A 27,809-nucleotide genomic window follows, 5' to 3' on the forward strand; every position below is an offset into this window, starting at 1 on the left:
GGACTGTGTTGAGTTGCTCTTCCTGTGCTAGTAAGAGGACTGTGTTGAGTTGAGTTGCTCTTCCTGTGCTAGTAAGAGGACTGTGTTGAGTTGCTCTTCCTGTGCTAGTAAGAGGACTGTGTTGAGTTGCTCTTCCTGTGCTAGTAAGAGGACTGTGTTGAGTTGCTCTTCCTGTGCTAGTAAGAGGACTGTGTTGAGTTGCTCTTCCTGTGCTAGTAAGAGGACTGTGTTGAGTTGCTCTTCCTGTGCTAGTAAGAGGACTGTGTTGAGTTGCTCTTCCTGTGCTAGTAAGAGGACTGTGTTGAGTTGCTCTTCCTGTGCTAGTAAGAGGACTGTGTTGAGTTGCTCTTCCTGTGCTAGTAAGAGGACTGTGTTGAGTTGCTCTTCCTGTGCTAGTAAGAGGACTGTGTTGAGTTGCTCTTCCTGTGCTAGTAAGAGGACTGTGTTGAGTTGCTCTTCCTGTGCTAGTAAGAGGACTGTGTTGAGTTGCTCTTCCTGTGCTAGTAAGAGGACTGTGTTGAGTTGCTCTTCCTGTGCTAGTAAGAGGACTGTGTTGAGTTGCTCTTCCTGTGCTAGTAAGAGGACTGTGTTGAGTTGCTCTTCCTGTGCTAGTAAGAGGACTGTGTTGAGTTGCTCTTCCTGTGCTAGTAAGAGGACTGTGTTGAGTTGCTCTTCCTGTGCTAGTAAGAGGACTGTGTTGAGTTGCTCTTCCTGTGCTAGTAAGAGGACTGTGTTGAGTTGCTCTTCCTGTGCTAGTAAGAGGACTGTGTTGAGTTGCTCTTCCTGTGCTAGTAAGAGGACTGTGTTGAGTTGCTCTTCCTGTGCTAGTAAGAGGACTGTGTTGAGTTGCTCTTCCTGTGCTAGTAAGAGGACTGTGTTGAGTTGCTCTTCCTGTGCTAGTAAGAGGACTGTGTTGAGTTGCTCTTCCTGTGCTAGTAAGAGGACTGTGTTGAGTTGCTCTTCCTGTGCTAGTAAGAGGACTGTGTTGAGTTGCTCTTCCTGTGCTAGTAAGAGGACTGTGTTGAGTTGCTCTTCCTGTGCTAGTAAGAGGACTGTGTTGAGTTGCTCTTCCTGTGCTAGTAAGAGGACTGTGTTGAGTTGCTCTTCCTGTGCTAGTAAGAGGACTGTGTTGAGTTGCTCTTCCTGTGCTAGTAAGAGGACTGTGTTGAGTTGCTCTTCCTGTGCTAGTAAGAGGACTGTGTTGAGTTGCTCTTCCTGTGCTAGTAAGAGGACTGTGTTGAGTTGCTCTTCCTGTGCTAGTAAGAGGACTGTGTTGAGTTTGCTCTTCCTGTGCTAGTAAGAGGACTGTGTTGAGTTGCTCTTCCTGTGCTAGTAAGAGGACTGTGTTGAGTTGCTCTTCCTGTGCTAGTAAGAGGACTGTGTTGAGTTGCTCTTCCTGTGCTAGTAAGAGGACTGTGTTGAGTTGCTCTTCCTGTGCTAGTAAGAGGACTGTGTTGAGTTGCTCTTCCTGTGCTAGTAAGAGGACTGTGTTGAGTTGCTCTTCCTGTGCTAGTAAGAGGACTGTGTTGAGTTGCTCTTCCTGTGCTAGTAAGAGGACTGTGTTGAGTTGCTCTTCCTGTGCTAGTAAGAGGACTGTGTTGAGTTGCTCTTCCTGTGCTAGTAAGAGGACTGTGTTGAGTTGAGTCTTCCTGTGCTAGTAAGAGGACTGTGTTGAGTTGAGTTGCTCTTCCTGTGCTAGTAAGAGGACTGTGTTGAGTTGCTCTTCCTGTGCTAGTAAGAGGACTGTGTTGAGTTGCTCTTCCTGTGCTAGTAAGAGGACTGTGTTGAGTTGCTCTTCCTGTGCTAGTAAGAGGACTGTGTTGAGTTGCTCTTCCTGTGCTAGTAAGAGGACTGTGTTGAGTTGCTCTTCCTGTGCTAGTAAGAGGACTGTGTTGAGTTGAGTTCTTCCTGTGCTAGTAAGAGGACTGTGTTGAGTTGCTCTTCCTGTGCTAGTAAGAGGACTGTGTTGAGTTGAGTTGCTCTTCCTGTGCTAGTAAGAGGACTGTGTTGAGTTGCTCTTCCTGTGCTAGTAAGAGGACTGTGTTGAGTTGCTCTTCCTGTGCTAGTAAGAGGACTGTGTTGAGTTGCTCTTCCTGTGCTAGTAAGAGGACTGTGTTGAGTTGAGTTGCTCTTCCTGTGCTAGTAAGAGGACTGTGTTGAGTTGCTCTTCCTGTGCTAGTAAGAGGACTGTGTTGAGTTGCTCTTCCTGTGCTAGTAAGAGGACTGTGTTGAGTTGAGTTGCTCTTCCTGTGCTAGTAAGAGGACTGTGTTGAGTTGCTCTTCCTGTGCTAGTAAGAGGACTGTGTTGAGTTGCTCTTCCTGTGCTAGTAAGAGGACTGTGTTGAGTTGAGTTGCTCTTCCTGTGCTAGTAAGAGGACTGTGTTGAGTTTAGTTGCTCTTCCTGTGCTAGTAAGAGGACTGCAATGCTTCAACTCCCCTGTATTATCATGTTCATATGCACAACATTGCAGGAACAATACAAGCGTGTTCTGTACACCAGATGGAATGTAGTTATATAAATAAAGTCGCTTTTCTCATTTCAGAATACACAACACTGCTATGCTTTTACTTGTGTGAACTTTAATAAGGTTTGTGTAGCCTGCTTGTTTAAAGCATACTGCAGTGCACACTACCCACTGTGATCAGACACACTGCATCCCTGTGGAGCTCGGGCAGTGGAGCGGGAATGTGAGGACCTGAGGTCAGACTGGATAGAGGGGAGGGGAGGGGAGGGGAGGGGCGCAGTGCTCCTGCAGAGCAGGTGTGAGCTGAGACCCTGAAGACTGGACAGGAATCCCTAGGGTTCCAGAAGAATCCGAATGGAATTTAGAATTAGCAATGGAATGCTCGAGGGGTTTGGAATTGCTGAGATTAACTTCACAGGGGTCTGTCTGTCTGTCTGTCTGTCTGTGTGTGTCTCTCTCTCTGTGTCTCTCTCTCTCTCTCTCTCTGTGTGCTATAGTCTAGTCTCGTTCAATTAAGGGTCTAGTTAAGTAACTGAGAGCTCAGTTATAATGTATAAACCAGCAGACCCAGGGCTGTGAAACCCTGCTCCAGGGTGATTCTCCAGTACTGTAAAATGCTCTGGAAATCGAGCTGTGCCTTATCTGAGCTGCAACTACAGCGGCTATTCCAAAATATTCAGCGAAAAAAGGCACTTTACAGAGCATTAAAAAGGACCAAAAAGAAAGTACACAGAAAGAGTACACAGAACTGCAAACGCAAGTCAAAAAGGAAGTTAGAAAGGCCAAGAGAGAAATAGAAATGAACATTGCTAAGGGAGCTAAAACCAATTCCAAAATGTTTTTCCAATATTACAACAGCAAGAGAACATTCAAAGAGGAGATTAAATGTTTAAGAGATACAAATGGCAAAATCGTAGATGAAGAAAAAAAATAGCAAATATATTAAATGATTACTATTCACAAGTTTTTACAAAGGAAAATACTGACAACATGCCCCACATGTCATCCAGTTCCTATCCAGTTTTAAATAACTTTAGCATAACTGAGGCAGAAGTGTTAAAGGGACTAGGAGCTCTTAAAATAAACAAATCCCCTGGGCCGGATGAGATCCTCCCAGTAGTACTCAAAGAAATGAAAGAAGTAATTTACAAACCGCTAACCAAGATCATGCAGCAGTCTCTTGACACAGGGGTGGTACCGACAGACTGGAACATTGCAAACGTAATACCGATCCACAAAAAGGGAAACAAAACTGAACCAGGTAACTACAGACCAGTAAGCCTGACTTCTATTATATGCAAACTTATGGAAACTATAATAAGATCCAAAATGGAAAATTACCTATATGGTAACAGGGTCCTGGGAGACAGTCAACATGGTTTTAGGAAAGGGAGATCGTGTCTAACTAACTTGCTTGATTTTTTTGAGGATGCAACATCGATAATGGATAATTGCAAAGCATATGACATGGTTTATTTAGATTTCCAGAAAGCTTTTGACAAAGTCCCGCACAAAAGATTAATTCTCAAACTGAACGCAGTTGGGATTCAAGGAAACACATGTACATGGATTAGGGAGTGGTTAACATGTAGAAAACAGAAAGTACTGATTAGAGGAAAAACCTCAGAATGGAGTGTGGTAACCAGCGGTGTACCACAGGGATCAGTATTAGGTCCTCTGCTATTCCTAATCTACATTAATGATTTAGATTCTGGTATAGTAAGCAAACTTGTTAAATTTGCAGACGACACAAAAGTAGGAGGAGTGGCAAACACTGTTGCAGCAGCAAAGGTCATTCAAAATGATCTAGACAAGATTCAGAACTGGGCAGACACATGGCAAATGACATTTAATAGAGAAAAGTGTAAGGTACTGCACGCAGGAAATAAAAATGTACATTATAAATATCATATGGGAGATACTGAAATTGGAGAAGGAATCTATGAAAAAGACCTAGGAGTTTTTGTTGACTCAGAAATGTCTTCATCTAGACAATGTGGGGAAGCTATAAAAAAGGCTAACAAGATGCTCGGATACATTGTGAAAAGTGTTGAATTTAAATCAAGGGAAGTAATGTTAAAACTGTACAATGCACTAGTAAGACCTCATCTTGAATATTGTGTGCAGTTCTGGTCACCTCGCTATAAAAAAGATATTGCTGCTCTAGAAAGAGTGCAAAGAAGAGCGACCAGAATTATTCCGGGCTTAAAAGGCATGTCATATGCAGACAGGCTAAAAGAATTGAATCTGTTCAGTCTTGAACAAAGAAGACTACGTGGCGACCTAATTCAAGCATTCAAAATTCTAAAAGGTATTGACAGTGTCGACCCAAGGGACTTTTTCAGCCTGAAAAAAGAAACAAGGACCAGGGGTCACAAATGGAGTTTAGACAAAGGGGCATTCATAACAGAAAATAGGAGGCACTTTTTTACACAGAGAATTGTGAGGGTCTGGAATCAACTCCCCAGTAATGTTGTTGAAGCTGACACCCTGGGATCCTTCAAGAAGCTGCTTGATGAGATTTTGGGATCAATAAGCTACTAACAACCAAACGAGCAAGATGGGCCGAATGGCCTCCTCTCGTTTGTAAACTTTCTTATGTTCTTATGTTCTTATGTTGTAATGAAGCAGTAATTATTTTAAAGGGGAGCCACTGGAACAATGGAGATGTGTCTTCAATTTGCAGACTGGTAACGGAGATGCTGATTTCAATAAACACGAGAGACACTTTGTTATTTGCCTAGCTGTAATTTCACTTCTTGAATGCTGCAGCAGTATTGAGTTGCTTTGTTTTAGTGCCTGTCTGGGGTTGTTAGACCAGTCAACACAGGTCTGGTCAAGTCCACCAAGCAGCGCGGTCTCAGGCAGAAACATTGTCCCAGCAGCCGAGACAAGCCCCACTGATCCCGTTCCTCTCTTCTGATTCTCTACAGAAACAAACTCCCGTGTGCTTTTCCAGTTCCGCCTGGAGCTTCCCACTTTCCATATCAACTGTTTTGATAAACTTTGTGACAAAATCACTTGATGACGACAAGCTTTAAACGAGATGTATAGCATTTTCAGACTAGCACTTTCCATGCGTAACGAGTGCTATTCTGTGTTGTTTAATTCACCCGACGCGGGACACGTCCAAGCCCCCGACCCCCCCGTCCCGTCCCTTTGTGCCAACTTTAGATTATGTTTTCTTTTCACTTTGCTTTGAAATGTACCCGTTTAGAAAGACTTACGGGTGTAAATGGGCTACTTTCAAACACACCAGCGCACAGCTATCGAAGCTGAAAGAGTTGTATGAACAATAACCTGCAATGAAGGTGAAACGTGTTGTCTTCTCCCCTAGCGAGAGAAACCCCCTTCACTCTGGAAAGCACGCCCAACCTCTCCAAGTGACGTCACGCACAGACACGACACACCCCAGCTCGAAAAACGAAACGGGGAGGCGCGCTTTTATTAGCAACGGTAAATAATGCACAATGATGCTTGCATTTACCGAAATAAATGCTGTTTTAGTATTAATGTTATAGTATAGGCAGAGATTGACATATACGTGTTTAATTATAAAGCTTTATGATGGGTTTTTTGGTGTTTTTTTATAACAGCACCCCTACTTGGTAATTGGTCCTGTCCAACCTGGGGGTTTTTCCACGCTTCTTTTCCTAGCGCGATGAGTCGCGATTCAACAGCATTAGTTTAGTGCGCGGATCTGGCGATTGCGTGCTGTCCTCACTCTCCTTTTTATACACAGTCGGGAGAATCGGGCCGTTTTGGAGGCTTATATTAAAAAGGTAAGAGCGTTTGATATTCTGTTTACTTGTTAGTATGTCACACGACGGGAATTTGCTCACGAAGCGAAGGGGCTGTAATGAGATCATGCTAGTGCTTCGATCTTCCTTCCTCTTGTGTAGCGGACTCGTAACTTATTATTATTATTATTAGTGATATGTTTAAATTGATCAGCGACACGTACCTGCTAATAAGCATAACAACAGAGCCCACACAGTCCCGCTATCCCTCTCTGCCGGAGGAGCTCAGATTACTTGAACTCTCTGCAATGTGTATGGCTTTCGTTACGCTCCGTGTAAACTGTAGAGTTGCGCAGTTTGTGGAAGTAACTCAGTCTTGTGCCCTGCCGTTTTCCACGCAAAGCTTTGTTTTCAAACGTCGCTATGTTAGAAGGAGGCAGTGACCCGTGGTGTAGTAGCACGGCTGTTCTTGATGAATGCGTGTCTGTGAAAGGGAGCGCTCTGAAGCTGTGCTGTGTGGTGTTGAGCAGCTCCAGGCTCGCACGCATTGATACACACTTTCCTTTTGTTTCTGCCAGGAGTTAGACAGTGCCGTTTGAACCGGCCTCGCAGGGACCTATTGTTATATTAACATCGCAGAGTAACCGGGATGTGCCTTGGCTGTAACATCGCTTACTGGGTCAGCCGTGATCTTTTCAAATGTTAAAAATACAGTAACAACAAACGCAAGGCTGCTGTATTGCTGTACGGCGCTGTAGTGAAATGCGTTTAAACTTCTCGCCCTTGTTTGAGCCATGTCTGAAATCGAGAGCACTGATCACTAGACCGCTTTTATTAAAACAGGTGGTAATAAAATATTTGTGTTAATTTACATAATTGTCCTTGGTGACGCCTGGGAACTATTGATGTGAGACTGAGGGCTATAAATATTATTCCATATAAAGAAATGCGCTGCCCCATTCTCCTCGCCCCGGTTCTGAAGAGTGAGTCCTTAAATAGTGCCTGGATAATCCTTATAGCATGTAGCGTTTCAAATACAGATCTATTCCTTATAGCATGTAGCGTTTCAAATACAGATCTATTCCTTATAGGATGTAGCGTTTCAAATACAGATCTATTCCTTATAGGATATAGCGTTTCAAATACAGATCTATTCCTTATAGCATGTAGCGTTTCAAATACAGATCTATTCCTTATAGGATATAGCGTTTCAAATACAGATCTATTCCTTATAGGATATAGCGTTTCAAATACAGATCTATTCCTTATAGCATGTAGCGTTTCAAATACAGATCTATTCCTTATAGCATGTAGCGTTTCAAATACAGATCTATTCCTTATAGGATGTAGCGTTTCAAATACAGATCTATTACTTATAGGATATAGCGTTTCAAATACAGATCTATTCCTTATAGCATGTAGCGTTTCAAATACAGATCTATTCCTTATAGGATATAGCGTTTCAAATACAGATCTATTACTTATAGGATATAGCGTTTCAAATACAGATCTATTACTTATAGGATGTAGCGTTTCAAATACAGATCTATTCCTTATAGGATATAGCGTTTCAAATACAGATCTATTACTTATAGGATATAGCGTTTCAAATACAGATCTATTACTTATAGCATGTAGCGTTTCAAATACAGATCTATTACTTATAGGATATAGCGTTTCAAATACAGATCTATTACTTATAGGATATAGCGTTTCAAATACAGATCTATTACTTATAGCATGTAGCGTTTCAAATACAGATCTATTCCTTATAGGATATAGCGTTTCAAATACAGATCTATTACTTATAGGATATAGCGTTTCAAATACAGATCTATTCCTTATAGCATGTAGCGTTTCAAATACAGATCTATTCCTTATAGCATGTAGCGTTTCAAATACAGATCTATTCCTTATAGGATATAGCGTTTCAAATACAGATCTATTACTTATAGGATATAGCGTTTCAAATACAGATCTATTCCTTATAGGATATAGCGTTTCAAATACAGATCTATTCCTTATAGGATATAGCGTTTCAAATACAGATCTATTCCTTATAGGATATAGCGTTTCAAATACAGATCTATTCGTTATAGGATATAGCGTTTCAAATACAGATCTGTTTCTGCTCTTCAAATAAGTAGGCTATTTATGAAATGCATCATTCCTGGGGGAACAGGCTAGCTTTTACACAGATTTGTCTGCTTTTCCCTTTTTTAGGATTAAATGTGCTGTTTTTTTTTTTTTTAAATTGAAATACAATATTATTTTTTAATATAATCAGTTGTAAATGTACAGAAACACATTCTTTTTTAGTTTTGCTGTATGATATGCAGAAATATCACTTTGTAGAATCTAAATGATTCATAATTCTATATAATGGGCTGTCATCATAAACAAACTGAAGTCCAGTTTTGTTCCCCTTCCAGCTACCAAACCTATATAGGGGTGCTTGTGTGTTGATTTTGTCAAGCTATTAGACATCAATAATACCTGTGTGTTGCAGACAGAGCAGCAAAGTTGAAAAACTAAATGAAAGCAAGACTTTGCACCAGAAGGGATGTCTGATAATACAGCCATCTCACATGGACTGTGTGGAGACCCCTCACAATGCAGTCTGAGACCAGAGCATGGTGTGAGAGGAGCAGACCATTCACAGTACAGTGTGAGACAGAGCATGGTGTGAGAGGAGCAGACCATTCACAGTACAGTGTGAGACAGAGCATGGTGTGAGAGGAGCAGAGGAGCAGACCATTCACAGTACAGTGTGAGACAGAGCATGGTGTGAGAGGAGCAGAGGAGCAGACCATTCACAGTACAGTGTGAGACAGAGCATGGTGTGAGAGGAGCAGAGGAGCAGACCATTCACAGTACAGTGTGAGACAGAGCATGGTGTGAGAGGAGCAGAGGAGCAGACCATTCACAGTACAGTGTGAGACAGAGCATGGTGTGAGAGGAGAAGACCATTCACAGTACAGTGTGAGACAGAGCATGGTGTGAGAGGAGCAGACCATTCACAGTACAGTGTGAGACAGAGCATGGTGTGAGAGGAGCAGACCATTCACAGTACAGTGTGAGACAGAGCATGGTGTGAGAGGAGCAGAGGAGCAGACCATTCACAGTACAGTGTGAGACAGAGCATGGTGTGAGAGGAGCAGACCATTCACAGTACAGTGTGAGACAGAGCATGGTGTGAGAGGAGCAGAGACCATTCACAGTACAGTGTGAGACAGAGCATGGTGTGAGAGGAGCAGACCATTCACAGTACAGTGTGAGACAGAGCATGGTGTGAGAGGAGCAAGACCATTCACAGTACAGTGTGAGACAGAGCATGGTGTGAGAGGAGCAGACCATTCACAGTACAGTGTGAGACAGAGCATGGTGTGAGAGGAGCAGAGGAGCAGACCATTCACAGTACAGTGTGAGACAGAGCATGGTGTGAGAGGAGAAGACCATTCACAGTACAGTGTGAGACTGAGCATGGTGTGAGAGGAGCAGACCATTCACAGTACAGTGTGAGACAGAGCATGGTGTGAGAGGAGAAGACCATTCACAGTACAGTGTGAGACAGAGCATGGTGTGAGAGGAGCAGACCATTCACAGTACAGTGTGAGACAGAGCATGGTGTGAGAGGAGCAGACCATTCACAGTACAGTGTGAGACTGAGCATGGTGTGAGAGGAGAAGACCATTCACAGTACAGTGTGAGACAGAGCATGGTGTGAGAGGAGCAGACCATTCACAGTACAGTGTGAGACAGAGCATGGTGTGAGAGGAGAAGACCATTCACAGTACAGTGTGAGACTGAGCATGGTGTGAGAGGAGCAGACCATTCACAGTACAGTGTGAGACAGAGCATGGTGTGAGAGGAGCAGAGGAGCAGACCATTCACAGTACAGTGTGAGACAGAGCATGGTGTGAGAGGAGAAGACCATTCACAGTACAGTGTGAGACAGAGCATGGTGTGAGAGGAGAAGACCATTCACAGTACAGTGTGAGACAGAGCATGATGTGAGAGGAGCAGACCATTCACAGTACAGTGTGAGACAGAGCATGGTGTGAGAGGAGCAGAGGAGCAGACCCTTCACAGTACAGTGTGAGAGGAGCAGTTTACCTCAAGCTTGTGGCTTCTAAACCCCTCTTTCCCAGTGCACTGGCACTACAAGCAGTGCTGGGATTACAAGCAGTGCTGGGATTACAAGCAGTGCTGGGATTTCAAGCAGTGCTGGGATTACAAGCAGTGCTGGGATTACTTTTCATTATTTAATTGCAAGTGGTTTTTGTTCCAGGCACGGTGCTGCGTGTCGGAACACATCTTCGCATCATTGAAAGGCACCATTCCATGCAGTTAAAGAAGCAGAGTGAATCACTAGACTTGCACACGCAGCACTGTAAAGACAGCTCTTTGAACTTCACTCCATGTAATTCGTGCTTGTATGTGTGCTTTTCGTTCAGGGTCATCATGAGTGAAGAGGAGCTCTTCGTGAACATCGATCTCAACGACGACGATGTTTGCAGCATCTGTAAAGTGGAAACGGACGCAGGCACGCTGTCCTTCTGTCACGTGTGCTTCCAGCTCAGTATTGAGGGTATGAGAACAGTCTCTTCTATCTCTTTTGGTCTTTTTTTAAAAGTATTTTTTTTATATTTGGCTTTCAATAAAAGCGCTAAAATAACCCCAGTTTTAAGGCCCCCTCTGCTTTGACACTGCAGTCTGCATAGAGCAGTGCTCTCTTTCAATAGGAGCTCTCTGCACTGACACTGCAGTCTGCACAGGGCAGTGCTCTCTTTCAATAGGAGCTCTCACTCTGCACTGACACTGCAGTCTGCATAGGGCAGTGCTCTCTTTCAATAGGAGCTCTCACTCTGCACTGACACTGCAGTCTGCACAGGGCAGTGCTCTCTTTCAATAGGAGCTCTCTGCACTGACACTGCAGTGTGCACAGGGCAGTGCTCTCTTTCAATAGGAGCTCTCTGCACTGACACTGCAGTCTGCACAGGGCAGTGCTCTCTTTCAATAGGAGATCTCACTCTGCACTGACACTGCAGTGTGCAAAGGGCAGTGCTCTCTTTCAATAGGAGCTCTCTGCACTGACACTGCAGTCTGCACAGGGCAGTGCTCTCTTTCAATAGGAGCTCTCACTCTGCACTGACACTGCAGTGTGCACAGGGCAGTGCTCTCTTTCAATAGGAGCTCTCACTCTGCACTGACACTGCAGTCTGCACAGGGCAGTGCTCTTTTTTTAATAGGAACGCCCTCTAGTTGAGATCCTGCCTCCGCTCATGCTGCACATTATCTTCACTCAATAGGGCTTCTGTGCTTTTTTCTTTTCTAAATGCAGTTGTGCAGGTGCGATGCGGTCGTGTGCAGCTCTGTTGGTGCACAGCTCTTCATGCACAGTGTCCTGGTTTGTCTGGACAGTTCATGCACCGTGCAGCACCGTTCCCTCAGGAGGAGACTCGCTGTAATGAGAAGCAAGCTTTACAGTGAGGGAGTCCAGCTGCTGCACCAGGTTTTCTCAACAGCACACAGTGTAGGGGTTAGAAAAGGACTCTTTAGAGGACCTTCGTGAGCTGTGCTACTGCCTGTCATTGATTTCCGTTGCATCATTCATGAGACATGTACAGCTTTGAAGCCACCGCTGCCTGCCTTCTGTACAGCAGTACAGGAAATGCTGTGTGTGATGTGACTAGTTCAGACCAGAGAGAATGTAGTGTTGTACTCAGCCGCAGGACCGTGGTGATCAATTCATCTGTGTACTGCATTGTGTGTTCTCAGATCACTCCTACTGTAGCTCGTTTGTGTAAATGCCTGAAAACATTCTTGTGCGTTGGGAGTGATGCATGAGTTCTGCGGGACGAATCCAGACACGGCTCAGTGTGATTATCAGAGCTGCACAAGCCAACTGTTTGATTACTGGGATCGGGCTGTCCAGAGGTGAGGGTCGCTGCTGTCGATCGGGCTGATTTACCATTGAATGCAGAAACAGCTGCCTGGGTTTGTGTGGGGGCTCCTTATCTTAGGGTGTGTGAAGAACAGCAACCAGCACAAATCCACGCAGCCGTGTCTTCACTGCTTTCTCTGGAATGACCAGTTAGCCAGATTGACACCAGGGACCCTCCCCTGTGGAGGAGAGCTCCATCGAATAGTCGCTTCATGCAGCTCTTCTTTTAATAATGAGCTACTGGAATACGGTTATCATTGCCGTTTACAAATACACCGAATTATCCTCTTAATGTTGCTTCAAGGTCTTTTGGTTAAAAGCTCTGGGACATTTTGCTTATTAGGCATTTACTGTACACTGACACACACACACGTTTCCTCAGGATTGTGAACACTGTCTGTGACTGTTAGGTAATGGTTTGAGTAATGGAAAGTGAACACAGAAAGGCCCTTGCCTTGCGGTTTCTCAGATGGAAGCAGATGTTGTCTTATCTTTGTTGCATTGAGGCGCACTGTAACGTACTGTCACTTATCCGTTATAAATCTCGTGTGGGGAAATCCGCTGGTAAGGTTCTGTTAAACACACAGTTCTAATGAGTGGCATTTCCGGTCAGCTCCAATGCTGTACACAAGGATTTAAAAGGGTTACTGCAGGGCTTGGAACAGAGCTAATTAAATTCACTCTGACTCCTTACAGTAATGCTTGTTCTATTTAAACAAAGAAAACGCCCAGTAGAGTAACAGCGGAGTCAGCAAAGTGTGGCATCAGAGCTGACGAGCTGCCATCAGCTTCTAACTGTCGCTCTCCGTTCAGAGCTGAAGATCTCTGAACAGCTTCTCCCTGCCGCTCTCCATTGAGCTGAAGATCTCTGAACAGCTTCTCCCTGCCGCTCTCCGTTCAGAGCTGAAGATCTCTGAACAGCTTCTCCCTGCCGCTCTCCGTTCAGAGCTGAAGATCTCTGAACAGCTTCTCCCTGCCGCTCTCCGTTCAGAGCTGAAGATCTCTGAACAGCTTCTCCCTGCCGCTCTCCATTGAGCTGAAGATCTCTGAACAGCTTCTCCCTGCCGCTCTCCATTGAGCTGAAGATCTCTGAACAGCTTTTCTCTGCCGCTGTCCGTTCAGAGCTGAAGATCTCTGAACAGCTTCTCCCTGCCGCTCTCCGTTCAGAGCTGAAGATCTCTGAACAGCTTCTCCCTGCCGCTCTCCATTGAGCTGAAGATCTCTGAACAGCTTCTCCCTGCCGCTCTCCGTTCAGAGCTGAAGATCTCTGAACAGCTTTTCTCTGCCGCTCTCCGTTCAGAGCTGAAGATCTCTGAACAGCTTCTCCCTGCCGCTCTCTGTTCAGAGCTGAAGATCTCTGAACAGCTTCTCCCTGCCGCTGTCTGTTCAGAGCTGAAGAGTCATTTTAGTTTAGCTGTTTTTTTCAGAAGAGTGCAGCAGATCCCATGGGAGTCAGTTGTCTCAGAACAGCTGAGGCAGGTAACGTGATCCAGTGCTGCCTGCCTCCAGTGCGGTAGGTGAATCACATGCTGCTGTACAGTCTCTGTCAGACACAACACAGGGGCCCTGCTGGATTGTGTATGCAGTGTTGCGCTAGAGAGTGTGTGCACACTCGAGACCTCCTGGAGATCTCCCTCGAGGGCAGAGGTACTCAGTCTAATGAGGAATCAAGTAAGAAGCTTTTCAACCCTTGCATGCATGAAATATTGAAAACAGCCAGAAACAAAGTTGTATTGGACACCATATATTTTTCACTGAATTAAAAAAAAATTTGAGAAGTGATACATTCTTATGATAATGGTGGTCTCTGGTTTAAGATGAAAGGAATCTCAGCCTGTTGCAGTTTGTGCCTCAAGTTGCTTGGAATGTTGTCTGGAATTTGTAAACTCATAATGGCAATGCTCAGACTCATGCACTAAGCTGCATCTGCAAAGCTTTTAGCATTTCATTTCATCTTCATTTCCAGTCCTGTAATCCCTCTAGTGAATCACAGCACCTAATATATTTCTGAAGGCTGACTGTAAATCCTGAGACCGAGTAGGAGTGGCATCTTACCCTCCCTATGCTTTCAGTGTTTGAAATGCATTGTGAGAGGGATCTGGCTGCTCTTGTGTAATGGGGTTATGCCTTTTAGAGCCAGCTTGTACAGTACTAAGAGGAAGTCTCTTCAATCAGCCTTCCACATGACAAGCTATACAAAGACTTCCGAATCACAGAATTGTTCTTAATAAACTCGCAGAGGTGTTGATCAGACACCAGGTCCACAATGCATTACAGTGCATATGCATTTCTATAGGGAAGTGCCTGCTGTGATCAATAGTTCTTACAGTGGCCTTGCATTCAAACAGACTTGCCAGTTTCACTAAGCACTGTTAGCACTTAGCACGCTGCTAGCTGCTGTAGCAAGCTATCTTATTTTAAGAGAGAGAGCAATAAAGTTTAATAGAAATTCCCTGCACTGTGTGTGGAAGAGTTGAGTCCTGCAGGAACGGACAGAGGGCAGGCTGGATGATACTGTGGTATTTGAGGTCAGGTGACATCACTGCTGATGACCCTAATAAAGTTGACATAGTAGCAGTAATCCGGCCCGGCACAGCTTTGCATGTGATGTGGTGCTGAAGGGCACGCTGTTTATTGAGGATTAAGAAGAGCCTGCTTGCCATGCTTTGAGAGAGGACTGCGGCTCGGGGTATTGAGAGCGCATTGCTTCTACAAAGTCTCTTGATATCCTCCTAGACTTCAAACAGCACATGCGGTCTGGCAGGACTGGAGTGCCTGTCAGTTCTGGGTTGGGTATTATAGTTTGAGTTTCTTGTAACGGTTAATTTAGAGATTCCTAGTGGCCGCATTTCACAAACAAATACTTTCCAAAAGCGCCGGGAGTGGCTTTTAGAAGGGATGCCAATGCTGCTGACATTGATCCACATTAAAACATCATCGGATCACAGACACCGTTAAAGGACATGGAAACCCAGAAGAGCTCATGCAAAGAATACAAATATATTTGTGAAGTGAAATAAATAAGTGTATTAGATGCTTCATGAGTTTCTCTGTGTCGCTGGTTTATTTTCTGTGTGTGTCTGTGTGTTAAATGCTTCATGAGTTTCTCTGTGTCGCTGGTTTATTTTCTGTGTGTGTCTGTGTGTTAAATGCTTCATGAGTTTCTCTGTGTCGCTGGTTTATTTTCAGTGTGTGTGTTAAATGCTTCATGAGTTTCTCTGTGTCGCTGGTTTATTTTCTGTGTGTGTGCTTCATGTGTTAAATGCTTCATGAGTTTCTCTGTGTCGCTGGTTTATTTTCATGAGTTTCTCTGTGTGTTAGTTGCTTCATGAGTTTCTCTGTGTCAGTGTGTGTGTTAAATGGTTTATTTTCTGTGTGTGTCTGTGTGTTAGATGCTTCATGAGTTTCTCTGTGTCGCTGGTTTATTTTCTGTGTGTGTCTGTGTGTTAGATGCTTCATGAGTTTCTCTGTGTCGCTGGTTTATTTTCTGTGTGTGTCTGTGTGTTAAATGCTTCATGAGTTTCTCTGTGTCGCTGGTTTATTTTCTGTGTGTGTGTTAGATGCTTCATGAGTTTCTCTGTGTCGCTGGTTTATTTTCTGTTTGTTTGTTGTGTGCTTCATGAGTTTCTCTGTGTCGCTGGTTTATTTTCTGTGTGTTAGATGCTTCATGAGTTTCTCTGTGTCGCTGGTTTATTTTCAGTGTGTGTGTTAAATGCTTCATGAGTTTCTCTGTGTTTTATTGTCAGGCTTTGCAGCAGCTCTTGTGTTCCAGCTCTGTGTGTAAATAGCAGTGTTTTGATCATGCAGTTGGGACTGGATTTGCAGTGTGCAGTACACTAATGCTTGTGCCACGTTCAAGGAGGCGGAGCATTCATTATTAGAGAGGTGTTAAGCTGGGTCCACACCTGAGAGATCAGTTGCATGCAGCCGAGTCTCTTGTATGTGCACGTCCCTGCAACCAGTTGCTTGAAGTAGAGCCGGGCTGTACTTTCCAAGCAACCTCCTGAAATTCACAAACTCTGATTGGTTCTTATAATGCTGACTGCACGGCTTGCATATCCTGTTATAAAGCAGCTCTCGTTTTAAAGCGTTTGGCAGAGTTCCTGCTGACGCCTCAGCCTGTGTGCATTATGAATGGCTCACTGAAATGAGCTGGATGTCAACGCAGGGATGTCTGAATGATCGCAGCCAGTGTCCAAGGCTTCTCCACCCTTCCCTGGCTGTCCATTCAGCAGATCCCAAAAGAATTCATGCAATATCCTCTATTTGTAGCTGTTAAAAAGCTGGGATGCTTGTTTTCCATTCTGGATTTGCTGCGCTGCAAAGCTTCCTAAAGGATTTGGAAAAGTACACTGGGATCAATACCCCAGATCTTTACAGTGCAGTGCAGATGGCTCCTTCTGGGTAACATTGCTGTATATACTGTAGTGTGGCAAGGTTGGGGTCACTGCTGTATATACTGTAGCGTGGAGAGGTTGGGGTCACTGCTGTATATCCTGTAGCGTGGCGAGGTTGGGGTCACTGCTGTATATCCTGTAGCGTGGCGAGGTTGGGGTCACTGCTGTATATACTGTAGTGTGGCGAGGTTGGGGTCACTGCTGTATATCCTGTAGCGTGGCGAGGTTGGGGTCACTGCTGTATATACTGTTTTTGTTTTTTTGCTGACATGTTGCAATGTCTTTCTCCGCAGGCATGACAAGGTCGACGCTCCTGCACTCCAGGTCTTCCAGAGGTCACAGAGACTGCTTTGAAAAGTACCACCTGATAGCCAACCAGAAATTCTCACGAGCCAAAGTCTCCACAAGCGCCTACGAAGGAGTGAAAAATGTCCTGAGCCAAAAAATGAGCTGGATCATTCAGTATGCTCTGAACAAAGACTGTGCAGAGGAGGAGGGGACTCAGCGCGGCTCCAGGCAGCTCCTCTGCTACACTCCGCAGGGAGACAGGATGCTCGTCCCCCAGGCCGAGGCCCCTGTGCCCCGCTACGCTCCTCGCTGGGACAGGGGCTCTGGGGCGGGGCTCCCTGACTACACCACAGCCATGCTGAAGTGCGGCTCCACCAGCGGCCTGAGGCTCGGAGTGCCGGCGGGCCCAGGGTCTTCCCTCTGCTCCGGGAGTGTTCTGTGGGCCAGTCAGGCTGAGAAGCAGCCTGGTGAAGCTAGCGACTCCATGCAGAGGAGACACAAACACCATGGCAGAGAGCAGCGTAAGTGAGCGCGTGTCTTTTATACCTGCCAGAGGCCAGGTACAGTCCTGCACAGATTGAATGTCCTGTCCATCTGTCTAAATAAAACTGTAACAAAAAAAATAAATAACATGAAGCCGACAGAGCTCCGGGGTTCATGCTGTAAACTGAGAGGAGAGCCTGCAGAGCTCCGGGGTTCGTGCTGTAAACCGAGAGGAGAGCCTGCAGAGCTCCGGGGTTCGTGCTGTAAACCGAGAGGAGAGCCTGCAGAGCCCCGGGGTTCGTGCTGTAAACCGAGAGGAGAGCCTGCAGAGCCCCGGGGTTCGTGCTGTAAACCGAGAGGAGAGCCTGCAGAGCCCCGGGGTTCGTGCTGTAAACCGAGAGGAGAGCCTGCAGAGCTCCGGGGTTCGTGCTGTAAACCGAGAGGAGAGCCTGCAGAGCCCCGGGGTTCGTGCTGTAAACCGAGAGGAGAGCCTGCAGAGCCCCGGGGTTCGTGCTGTAAACCGAGAGGAGAGCCTGCAGAGCCCCGGGGTTCGTGCTGTAAACCGAGAGGAGAGCCTGCAGAGCCCCGGGGTTCGTGCTGTAAACCGAGAGGAGAGCCTGCAGAGCTCCGGGGTTCGTGCTGTAAACCGAGAGGAGAGCCTGCAGAGCCCCGGGGTTCGTGCTGTAAACCGAGAGGAGAGCCTGCAGAGCCCCGGGGTTCGTGCTGTAAACTGAGAGGAGAGCCTGCAGAGCTCCGGGGTTCGTGCTGTAAACTGAGAGGAGAGCCTGCAGAGCTCCGGGGTTCGTGCTGTAAACTGAGAAGAGAGCTGACAGACGTTGTGAATATTGCTGGGAGACGCAGCAGTACCCCTGTTGCAGGTTATTGCTGTCCGTGTTAGCCTCTCATATCCTGAATGTCTTGTTAGTTGCTGCCGTTTTCTCAGTAAGGTGTGGTTAAAGTAAACAGACACGCGGGCGTAGATTAATTTACAGTAATACTAAAAGTTGCTGATTTTGGGCTAGTCCAAGTGGGGGGGGGTGAAGTGCAGCGGGGCTCGGTTCTTTTAAGGGCAGATACGTGTGCAGTTGCTTCCTTTGCAGGCTGATAATTGGTACCAAGGGAACGTCAAATGCTTTTTTTGTTCTGGAGATTCTAGTTGATATTCTTCGGTTTCCATGGTGATGCTAATGTGTGTGTGTGTTTCTGTCTTCATTGCAGTCAGCACAATGAGTATTGAAGAGCTGGTGCAGCTGAATGAAAAGCTTCTGCAACAGATTCAGGGTAAGAGTGTGTGTCTGTGTGTGTGTGAGTGGTGTCTGTGTCTCTGTGTGTGTGTGTGTGTGTGTGTGTGTGTGTGTGGTGTGTGTGTGTGTGTGTGTGTGTGTGTGTGTGTGTGTGTGTGTGTGTGTGTGTGTGTGTGTGTGTGTGTGTGTGTGTGTGTGTGTGTGTGTGTGTATGTGTCTGTGTGTGTGTGTGTGAGTGGTGTCTGTGTGTGTGTGAGTGGTGTCTGTGTCTGTGTGTATGTGTCAGTGTGTGTGTGTGAGTGGTGTCTGTGTCTGTGTGTGTGTGTCTGTGTGTGTGTGTGTGTGTGTGTGTGTGGTGTCTGTGTCTCTGTGTATGTGTCAGTGTGATAATAAAAGCCTGACAAACGTGAGTCATAAAGACTAGAAGCTGCCCTCCAGATTCATCATTTATAAAGAACCATCCTTTAGGATAATTCACATGGCATCTTTAAGAACTAAATGTCATGTCCTTTTATTATTATGATGATGATGATGATGTGCAGGTCCTATCACTGCAATGATGGCGGAGAGCCTCAGATAAATCAGATATTCCTGTGTCAAGGGCTGACTTTCCATGCACATACCTGTTCCAATGTTAACCATTTTACAATTGATTCATTGATAAAGCTGTGATTCATTGATAGCTATTGATTGATAGATATTGATAGCTGTTGGTTCATTGATAGCTATTGATTGATATTGATAGCTATTGATTCCTTGATGTATTGATTCATTGATATTAATTCATTGATATATGTATTGATTCATTGATATACGTGTTGATTCATTGATATATTGATTAATTGATAAAGCGGAGGGTTCTTCTGGCTGTACTCGCTCACTGTTGAATTTCCTGTGTTTTTTCAGTGGTGTTCGAGGAGCTCTCTCAGGCAGTACAAGAGAAAGACTCTCTGTCCTCGGAGCGCCACGTCAGACACATTGCCATCGAGCAGCTGTTCAAGAACGGCTCCAAGCTGCCATGGCTTCCGATCGGGAGAGCTGGGACCAAGACCAGCAACACCACAGTGGAATAGGGGCAGAGTTATCCTCTGTGGGGAGCCCCGTGTTCCTGATGCTAGTGGAACTGAAGTGGTCAGTGTGCACCTGTTCCAGCTCCGTGAGTCACACCCAGTGCTTTCACACCTCTGAGAGATAATCACCCTGAGTCCGAATAGGAAAAGGCAAGCCATGTTGAAAGTGAACGCTGCGGGGCGGAGCGTTCCTCCAGCAAGCGCTGCATATCGATGGATCAGCAAACCCCAGTGAGAAACAGGCTGCTGTCGGGTCTCCGTGCTGAACACAGCACTCTGACGTCAACGTTGATCTGATGCCAGCGCTTACTGCCACAGGATACCCTGTTCAAGGACTCGTCGGTCTGTTCCCCAGTGATGCTCTGCCCCCCTCCCCCCGATGCTGGGCTGGATCAGGTTTCACCCCCGGGGTGCCTGTGAGAGTTAAGGGTGAACTTTGACTCCTGAAGACAGATGGGGCTCTTCTCCCAATGCTGGAGGGTTTAGGATTTAAATGAAGAGGAGGACTGGAACCCGTTCATTTTAAAAGTGCAGGAAAAAAATGTACCAATGAATCTGCAGAGAGACGTGCAAGACATGTGCTTGAACGCTTTCCAGGATTGGCGTGCGAGGAGAGGTGGGGTCTCTGCAGCGTGTGTGTGTGTGTGTGTGTGTGTGTGTGTGTGTGTGTGTGTGTGTCAGTGTGTACATTACACTGTGGATTGTTACCCCTTCCAGCCTCTACTGCAGTGGGTTTGTTTTTTTTTAAGAATTCAGTTATTTCAAGTTGTTTTTTTCTTTTTTTTACTTCACTGTTTGTCTTTTTAATGGCTAAAAACAGTATTCAATTTATAACTTTAAACACAGCCAGGATTTGTATTGAAGTTGTGTCGGTATCTGCAAAAGTGATTTATTTAGGTTTTCGTTGTTGTTTTTGGTGCTGTTGTATCGAAGCGCTGCAAACTCCAAGCCAGTTAGATCTCAAATATTTTCAATAATTGTATTATTTTAAACTTTTTTTTGCATGCTCCAAATTGCTCTTGGTCTTATGGAAGCCCATTCCACCACCAAAAAAAACCTCTTCAAGTCAGAATTCTGACCTGAGCCAATCCGAATTCTGAGACTCTAACCCGGAGTTCTGATTCTTCAAGTCAGAATTCTGACCTGAGCCAAACCCGGAGTCCGAATTCTGAGACTCTAACCCGGAGTTCTGATTCTTCAAGTCAGAATTCTGACCTGAGCCAATCCGAATTCTGAGACTCTAACCCGGAGTTCTGATTCTTCAAGTCAGAATTCTGACCTGAGCCAATCCGAATTCTGAGACTCTAACCCGGAGTTCTGATTCTTCAAGTCAGAATTCTGACCTGAGCCAATCCGAATTCTGAGACTCTAACCCGGAGTTCTGATTCTTCAAGTCAGAATTCTGACCTGAGCCAATCCGAATTCTGAGACTCTAACCCGGAGTTCTGATTCTTCAAGTCAGAATTCTGACCTGAGCCAATCCGAATTCTGAGACTCTAACCCGGAGTTCTGATTCTTCAAGTCAGAATTCTGACCTGAGCCAATCCGAATTCTGAGACTCTAACCCGGAGTTCTGATTCTTCAAGTCAGAATTCTGACCTGAGCCAATCCGAATTCTGAGACTCTAACCTAGAGTTCTGATTCTTCAAGTCAGAATTCCGAGATTAGCTGGTTTGTTGTTTTTTTTTGGTGGCAGAATGAGCTTCCACGAGATCTAACCCACTCCCAGTTTACACTGAGCTTCTTATACCAGAGAGTACAGGATGCACCAGTTAAACAGCCACGTGCTAATGCCTGCTGGCTGCTGTGGATCGTAACCACGGAGACCTCTGTCCTGGAACCCTGATGCCTGGACTGTATTCTGTTCCAATAATACTTAATCCTGTGAACAGCACAGTGGTATCTACTGCTGGATCTGCTTAGGGGCTGTGCTGACTGTCTGTGTTTCTGTTTGTTTTGTATTACTGTATTGGAAACCAGTAATGTTTAAGAACACATATCATTATATGATGATGATAAACTGAAACAGATTCTGCCGATTCCCAGGGTCTGAAGCATTTCTTTTAATGTGGACATTAAGCAGAGAACATCAGGGCTTGCCAGCAGCCAGTTACCAAGAAATACAACTAGGTTGTTCTGACCAGTAACACTAGGGCTACCTCATGTACTGTACTGTGTGTGTAAACACATATTCATGCATTGTGTCTAAAAGGAAAAAGCCTGCACTATTTGAATAGAATGAAGTAGAGAATAATAAGAACAAAGCTTTAGCTTTTCGACTGGAAGGAAGTCCTGGAGGCAGCGTGTGGGCAGAGGAACTCAAAGTAACAAGCTGAGAAGCACAGTGAGGAGCAAAGCAGCTTTTTAAATGCTGTTTTCAAGCACTCTGTGCTTCTCAAAGCAGCTTTTTAAATGCTGTTTTCAAGCACTCTGTGCTTCTCAAAGCAGCTTTTTAAATGCTGTTTTCAAGCACTCTGTGCTTCTCAAAGCTGCTGGTTATTTGAGAGCCAGCTGGGCCGCTCTTTAGACTCGTATAACCTGCGGTGTGCTCCTGGTGGCTGTCAGCAGGAAGGCAAAACTAGAACTGGATTCAGCGTACCTGCCCAAAGCACAGCTGTGTTACACCACTGGCCTTCACATGCATTTCCTTCTGATCCAACAGTATATTCACCAGTGACAAGAAGACCCCTTCTTCTCCTCTGTGTGGACTGATTCAGCCCTGCTGCTGTACACTCCCCTCAGTCTTGCATGTTTAGTGTGTCTGGAGGACTGCTCATTCATTAGTGCGCAAACAAGTTCTAGACAGTATAGAAATGTCTCTGTACATCTTCAATTTAACCAAAATAAGGTACAGCCACCAAAAAGGATAAACGCATCAAAGTGTTTCTACAGGTCTGTGTGTTTTTTTGTGTTTGTTTTTTTTATAAATGTTTTGTACGGTATCCAAGCAACCTGCAGGTGTGAAGTTTAAGCATTCCTACGCATTGCTTTTGATGTTTATTTGTGCTTTTGTACCGTTCCTGTTAATACCCACACATCTGTGGAGCTGTTTCTTGTGTGAGATATATATATAACTTTTTTGTAATGTATTATTATTATTAATGTTCTTTTAATGCTGGATTTGAAGTGTCCTGTTTGTATTCGAGTGTTGTGTGAGTGTGCGCGTGTGAGTGAGTGTGAGTGAGTGTGTGTGTGTGTGAGTGTGTGCTGATTTTTTTTTTTTTATTGTATTCAATACTTCATTTAGCTGGCTGAGTTTTGTCTAGCTACACTTTTTGAAATGAAACCTGCAATAATAACCATTACTGAGCCTTTACTGAGCGTGTGATTTCTACACGGGACCTTCTCTGCTGTTTTTTGTATTGTGTCGTCCCCGTCCCCCCCCTCCCAATGACAAATAAAAACAATATTTTTACTATTACTCTGTCGCCCTCCTTTCCCCCCCCAGCATTAAAGAAGCTGAATGTGATGGCAGGGGTGGTAGTGGTGGAAGGACCTCGATGTCATTGGGAAGCCATGAGGTGTTTGTATCTCACTAAAGGAATAACTTGTTTTGCTTCATTTTTAATTATTCATTTTCATTTGCTCTGCTAAAATGTGTTCGGCTCTCGTGAGAGGAGCTGCTCTTGAAAGGCGCTATATAACAGCCGTGCTGCTGTTGGTTGGCCGCCAGTCCCATGAGAGGAATGGACCGAGGGGAGGGTGTGGTTCCAACAGAAGGACTGCTGGGAGATCATAGCTTTATATAAAAAATAATTTAATCCCTAGAGAAGAGAAAAGACACGCAGAGACAGGGATGCAAACAAGAGGAAAGACGCAGAGACAGGGATGCAAACAAGAGAAAAGACACGCAGAGACAGGGATGCAAACAAGAGAAAAGACACGCAGACAGGGATGCGAGGAAAGACAGAGACAGGGATGCAAACAAGAGGAAAGACGCAGAGACAGGGATGCAAACAAGAGAAAAGACACGCAGATACAGGGATGCAAACAAGAGGAAAGACGCGGAGACAGGGATGCAAACAAGAGAAAAGACGCAGAGACAGGGATGCAAACAAGAGAAAAGACACAGAGACAGGGATGCAAACAAGAGAAAAGACACGCAGAGACAGGGATGCAAACAAGAGAAAAGACACGCAGAGACAGGGATGCAAACAAGAGAAAAGACACGCAGAGACAGGGATGCAAACAAGAGGAAAGACGCAGAGACAGGGATGCAAACAAGAGAAAAGACACACAGAGACAGGGATGCAAACAAGAGGAAAGACGCAGAGACAGGGATGCAAACAAGAGAAAAGACGCAGAGACAGGGATGCAAACAAGAGAAAAGACACGCAGAGACAGGGATGCAAACAAGAGGAAAGACACGCAGAGACAGGGATGCAAACAAGAGAAAAGACACGCAGAGACAGGGATGCAAACAAGAGGAAAGACAGGCAGAGACAGAAATGCAAACAAGAGAAAAGACACGCAGAGACAGGGATGCAAACAAGAGAAAAGACACGCAGAGACAGGGATGCAAACAAGAGAAAAGACACGCAGAGACAGGGATGCAAACAAGAGAAAAGACACGCAGAGACAGGGATGCAAACAAGAGAAAAGACACGCAGAGACAGGGATGCAAACAAGAGAAAAGACACGCAGAGACAGGGATGCAAACAAGAGGAAAGACCCAGATACAGGGATGCAAACAAGAGAAAAGACAGACGGATGCAGACAAGAAAAAAGACACGCAGAGACAGGCATGCAGACGAGAAAAGACAGACGGATGCAAACAAGAGAAAAGACGCAGAGACAGGGATGCAAACAAGAGAAAAGACGCAGAGATAAAAGTCTAGCATGTTTATTTTTGGAAGTGGTTTAAAAGTAGCAGGGTCAGTTCAAGTAGGATAGTAAAGTTTATAGAGAATCGGCTGATTAGTACAAACACTCGGCAGCGTCAAGAAATACTGCAGTTTTGTGCTGCACTGGATAGTGCTAATATAGAAACACCTGCAAATATTATCAGTACAAAAGAAAGAACAAAACTCGCACTAACAGCACATCGAAAGGTATCAAACCACAAAAGTGCAAACCTTTACCGTTTATATAGCTATCTCCTCACAGCACAAACAAAGCAGTACCGCCATATAACTAGCTTACCTAAAAAAAACAAGACAAGCAGTTTACTGTGTTTAAAGCACAGTACAGCTGTGTTTAATTACAGAGTCCGCTGTCATTATATATCTGAAGCAGTTCCATTCCGAGCCGAGTGCTTCCCAGAATATTCTCATTAAAACCGTGCCACTAAAACACTATACAGCATAGACTAAAACCAGGGGCGTTTCTCTACAGTGAGGAACGGGAACTGAAATAAACAACCCTTTAAACAGTGACTGTTATCCTGCTTAGTCTGGAACATACCACTGCTTCCCTTAGAGATTTACTCCCAACTAAATAACCAAATCATAAAGCGATATCCAAACCGAGTTACTCACGCCCTATCATAATTCCGAGAACACTCTGCCCGCTACTCGGGTTTATAATCGTACACTCGCAAAAAGAGAAAGGCAGACAGAGTTAAACACTGGTGCAAGACAAGCGCCCCCTGCTGCAGAGACCAGCTGTAACTCCTTCAGCCACTACAAAATGCATTATAACAACGATTTCTGTATAATACAATCAGGAATTCACTTTCAGAATAAACATTCACTTTCAATAACAATAAAATATTTCATTCACAAAAAAAAAAATTAAAATTAAAAAAACCTGCATTGTGTTACCTGTCGTATACCGTAAGACAGGGCTGCCCGGCGCATGGCTCTTGAGCGCCACCATGTGGCTCTTTTTGAAGTATGTCATTTAAGGTTTTTAGGTTTGTATTTTGAATGTTAAGGCAGGGAGCCATCTGCTGGTTGAAAATGGTAGTGCAGCTTACATGCTTAACGAGACACCCTCTATTCAGAAGGAAAAATACTATGTTCAAATAATTCTGACGAATATAGGAATATTCCCTGGTATGGAAGCCCGCTGAATGCCCCTTTTAAAGTTAACCTGCTTTGTAACTTTGTATCTGTACATCCATGTGGCTTCAGGTTTACTGGGACACTGTATTAATGAATTAAAAAGTGTTTTCTTGTAATGCATTCTGGTACTTGTAGTTCTGCACAGGTGTAGTGCTCTCCCGTTATACCGCTGTAATCGGGAGCCGAAGTTAAGAGGCCGTGCTGTTTGTGGTGTTCTTTCAAATTGAGAGAGGCGCAAGTGCAGTGCATTGTGGGGCCAGTGGGAGCCCTGGTCATCCCACCCTCTATCCTGTGCCGTGGTGTAAAGGGGCAGCAGCACTGGGCCTGGAGGCTTTGGATAAGGGTTCAAACCCTTGAGAAAGACATGGAGAGATACTAGCAGTTGAAACCATTGACACAGACCGTATTCATTATTTTAGTATTTATACGATTAAAAACCTGGACTGTCCCTCCATAGTTTCCTGTCGAACCTGCATAGGAGCCAATGTGGTTCCCCTACTTGAATATCAATGTTAATCATTGCTGACACAATAGGGAACAGGAGATGATACTTGCACTGCTGCTGTCCTCCCAGCACACCTCGCACGAGTCTCAGCAGTGAAACCAGTACTTGCACTGCTGCTGTCCTCCCAGCACACCTCGCACGAGTCTCAGCAGTGAAACCAGTACTTGCACTGCTGCTGTCCTCCCAGCACACCTCGCACGAGTCTCAGCAGTGAAACCAGTACTTGCACTGCTGCTGTCCTCCCAGCACACCTCGCACGAGTCTCAGCAGTGAAACCAGTACTTGCACTGCTGCTGTCCTCCCAGCACACCTCGCACGAGTCTCAGCAGTGAAACCAGTACTTGCACTGCTGCTGTCCTCCCAGCACACCTCGCACGAGTCTCAGCAGTGAAACCAGTACTTGCACTGCTGCTGTCCTCCCAGCACACCTCGCACGAGTCTCAGCAGTGAAACCAGTACTTGCACTGCTGCTGTCCTCCCAGCACACCTCGCACGAGTCTCAGCAGTGAAACCAGTACTTGCACTGCTGCTGTCCTCCCAGCACACCTCGCACGAGTCTCAGCAGTGAAACCAGTACTTGCACTGCTGCTGTCCTCCCAGCACACCTCGCACGAGTCTCAGCAGTGAAACCAGTACTTGCACTGCTGCTGTCCTCCCAGCACACCTCGCACGAGTCTCAGCAGTGAAACCAGTACTTGCACTGCTGCTGTCCTCCCAGCACACCTCGCACGAGTCTCAGCAGTGAAACCAGTACTTGCACTGCTGCTGTCCTCCCAGCACACCTCGCACGAGTCTCAGCAGTGAAACCAGTACTTGCACTGCTGCTGTCCTCCTCAGCACACCTCGCACGAGTCTCAGCAGTGAAACCAGTACTTGCACTGCTGCTGTCCTCCCAGCACACCTCGCACGAGTCTCAGCAGTGAAACCAGTACTTGCACTGCTGCTGTCCTCCCCAGCACACCAGCAGTGAAACCAGCACGAGTCTCAGCAGTGAAACCAGTCACACTGCTGCTGTCCTCCCAGCACACCTCGCACGAGTCTCAGCAGTGAAACCAGTACTTGCACTGCTGCTGTCCTCCCAGCACACCTCGCACGAGTCTCAGCAGTGAAACCAGTACTTGCACTGCTGCTGTCCTCCCAGCACACCTCGCACGAGTCTCAGCAGTGAAACCAGTACTTGCACTGCTGCTGTCCTCCCAGCACACCTCGCACGAGTCTCAGCAGTGAAACCAGTACTTGCACTGCTGCTGTCCTCCCAGCACACCTCGCACGAGTCTCAGCAGTGAAACCAGTACTTGCACTGCTGCTGTCCTCCCAGCACACCTCGCACGAGTCTCAGCAGTGAAACCAGTACTTGCACTGCTGCTGTCCTCCCAGCACACCTCGCACGAGTCTCAGCAGTGAAACCAGTACTTGCACTGCTGCTGTCCTCCCAGCACACCTCGCACGAGTCTCAGCAGTGAAACCAGTACTTGCACTGCTGCTGTCCTCCCAGCACACCTCGCACGAGTCTCAGCAGTGAAACCAGTACTTGCACTGCTGCTGTCCTCCCAGCACACCTCGCACGAGTCTCAGCAGTGAAACCAGTACTTGCACTGCTGCTGTCCTCCCAGCACACCTCGCACGAGTCTCAGCAGTGAAACCAGTACTTGCACTGCTGCTGTC

General features: G+C 45.7%; 1 protein-coding gene and 1 long non-coding RNA gene across 4 annotated transcripts; one reads left to right on the forward strand and one right to left on the reverse strand.

Moving 5' to 3' along the window:
* The first annotated feature begins 6,093 nt into the window (after nucleotides 1–6,093).
* On the forward strand, nucleotides 6,094–20,445 carry c9h21orf91 (chromosome 9 C21orf91 homolog). 3 transcript variants are annotated; one of them, XM_041258669.1, is made up of 5 exons: nucleotides 6,100–6,247; nucleotides 10,663–10,796; nucleotides 16,843–17,358; nucleotides 18,539–18,601; nucleotides 19,471–20,445. In XM_041258669.1, the coding sequence occupies exons 2-5, from the start codon at nucleotides 10,670–10,672 to the stop codon at nucleotides 19,635–19,637; spliced, it is 873 nt and encodes a 290-aa protein (XP_041114603.1). In that variant the 5' UTR covers nucleotides 6,100–6,247; nucleotides 10,663–10,669; the 3' UTR covers nucleotides 19,638–20,445. The 3 variants fall into 3 exon arrangements, with proteins under 3 accessions (XP_041114604.1, XP_041114603.1, XP_041114602.1); XM_041258670.1 differs by lacking the exon at nucleotides 10,663–10,796 and having other exon boundaries at nucleotides 6,094–6,247; XM_041258668.1 differs by lacking the exons at nucleotides 6,100–6,247; nucleotides 10,663–10,796; nucleotides 16,843–17,358 and adding an exon at nucleotides 17,368–18,198.
* Nucleotides 20,446–20,550: 105 nt separating this feature from the next.
* On the reverse strand, nucleotides 20,551–23,503 carry LOC121320390. The gene is made up of 2 exons (XR_005950835.1): nucleotides 21,170–23,503; nucleotides 20,551–20,777 (listed from the first exon to the last, which is right to left on the reverse strand). It is a non-coding gene; the product is annotated as an uncharacterized LOC121320390 (long non-coding RNA).
* Nucleotides 23,504–27,809: the final 4,306 nt, after the last annotated feature.

This window comes from Polyodon spathula, chromosome 9, assembly GCF_017654505.1.
Source record: "Polyodon spathula isolate WHYD16114869_AA chromosome 9, ASM1765450v1, whole genome shotgun sequence".
Classification (NCBI taxonomy): Eukaryota; Metazoa; Chordata; class Actinopteri; order Acipenseriformes; family Polyodontidae; genus Polyodon; species Polyodon spathula.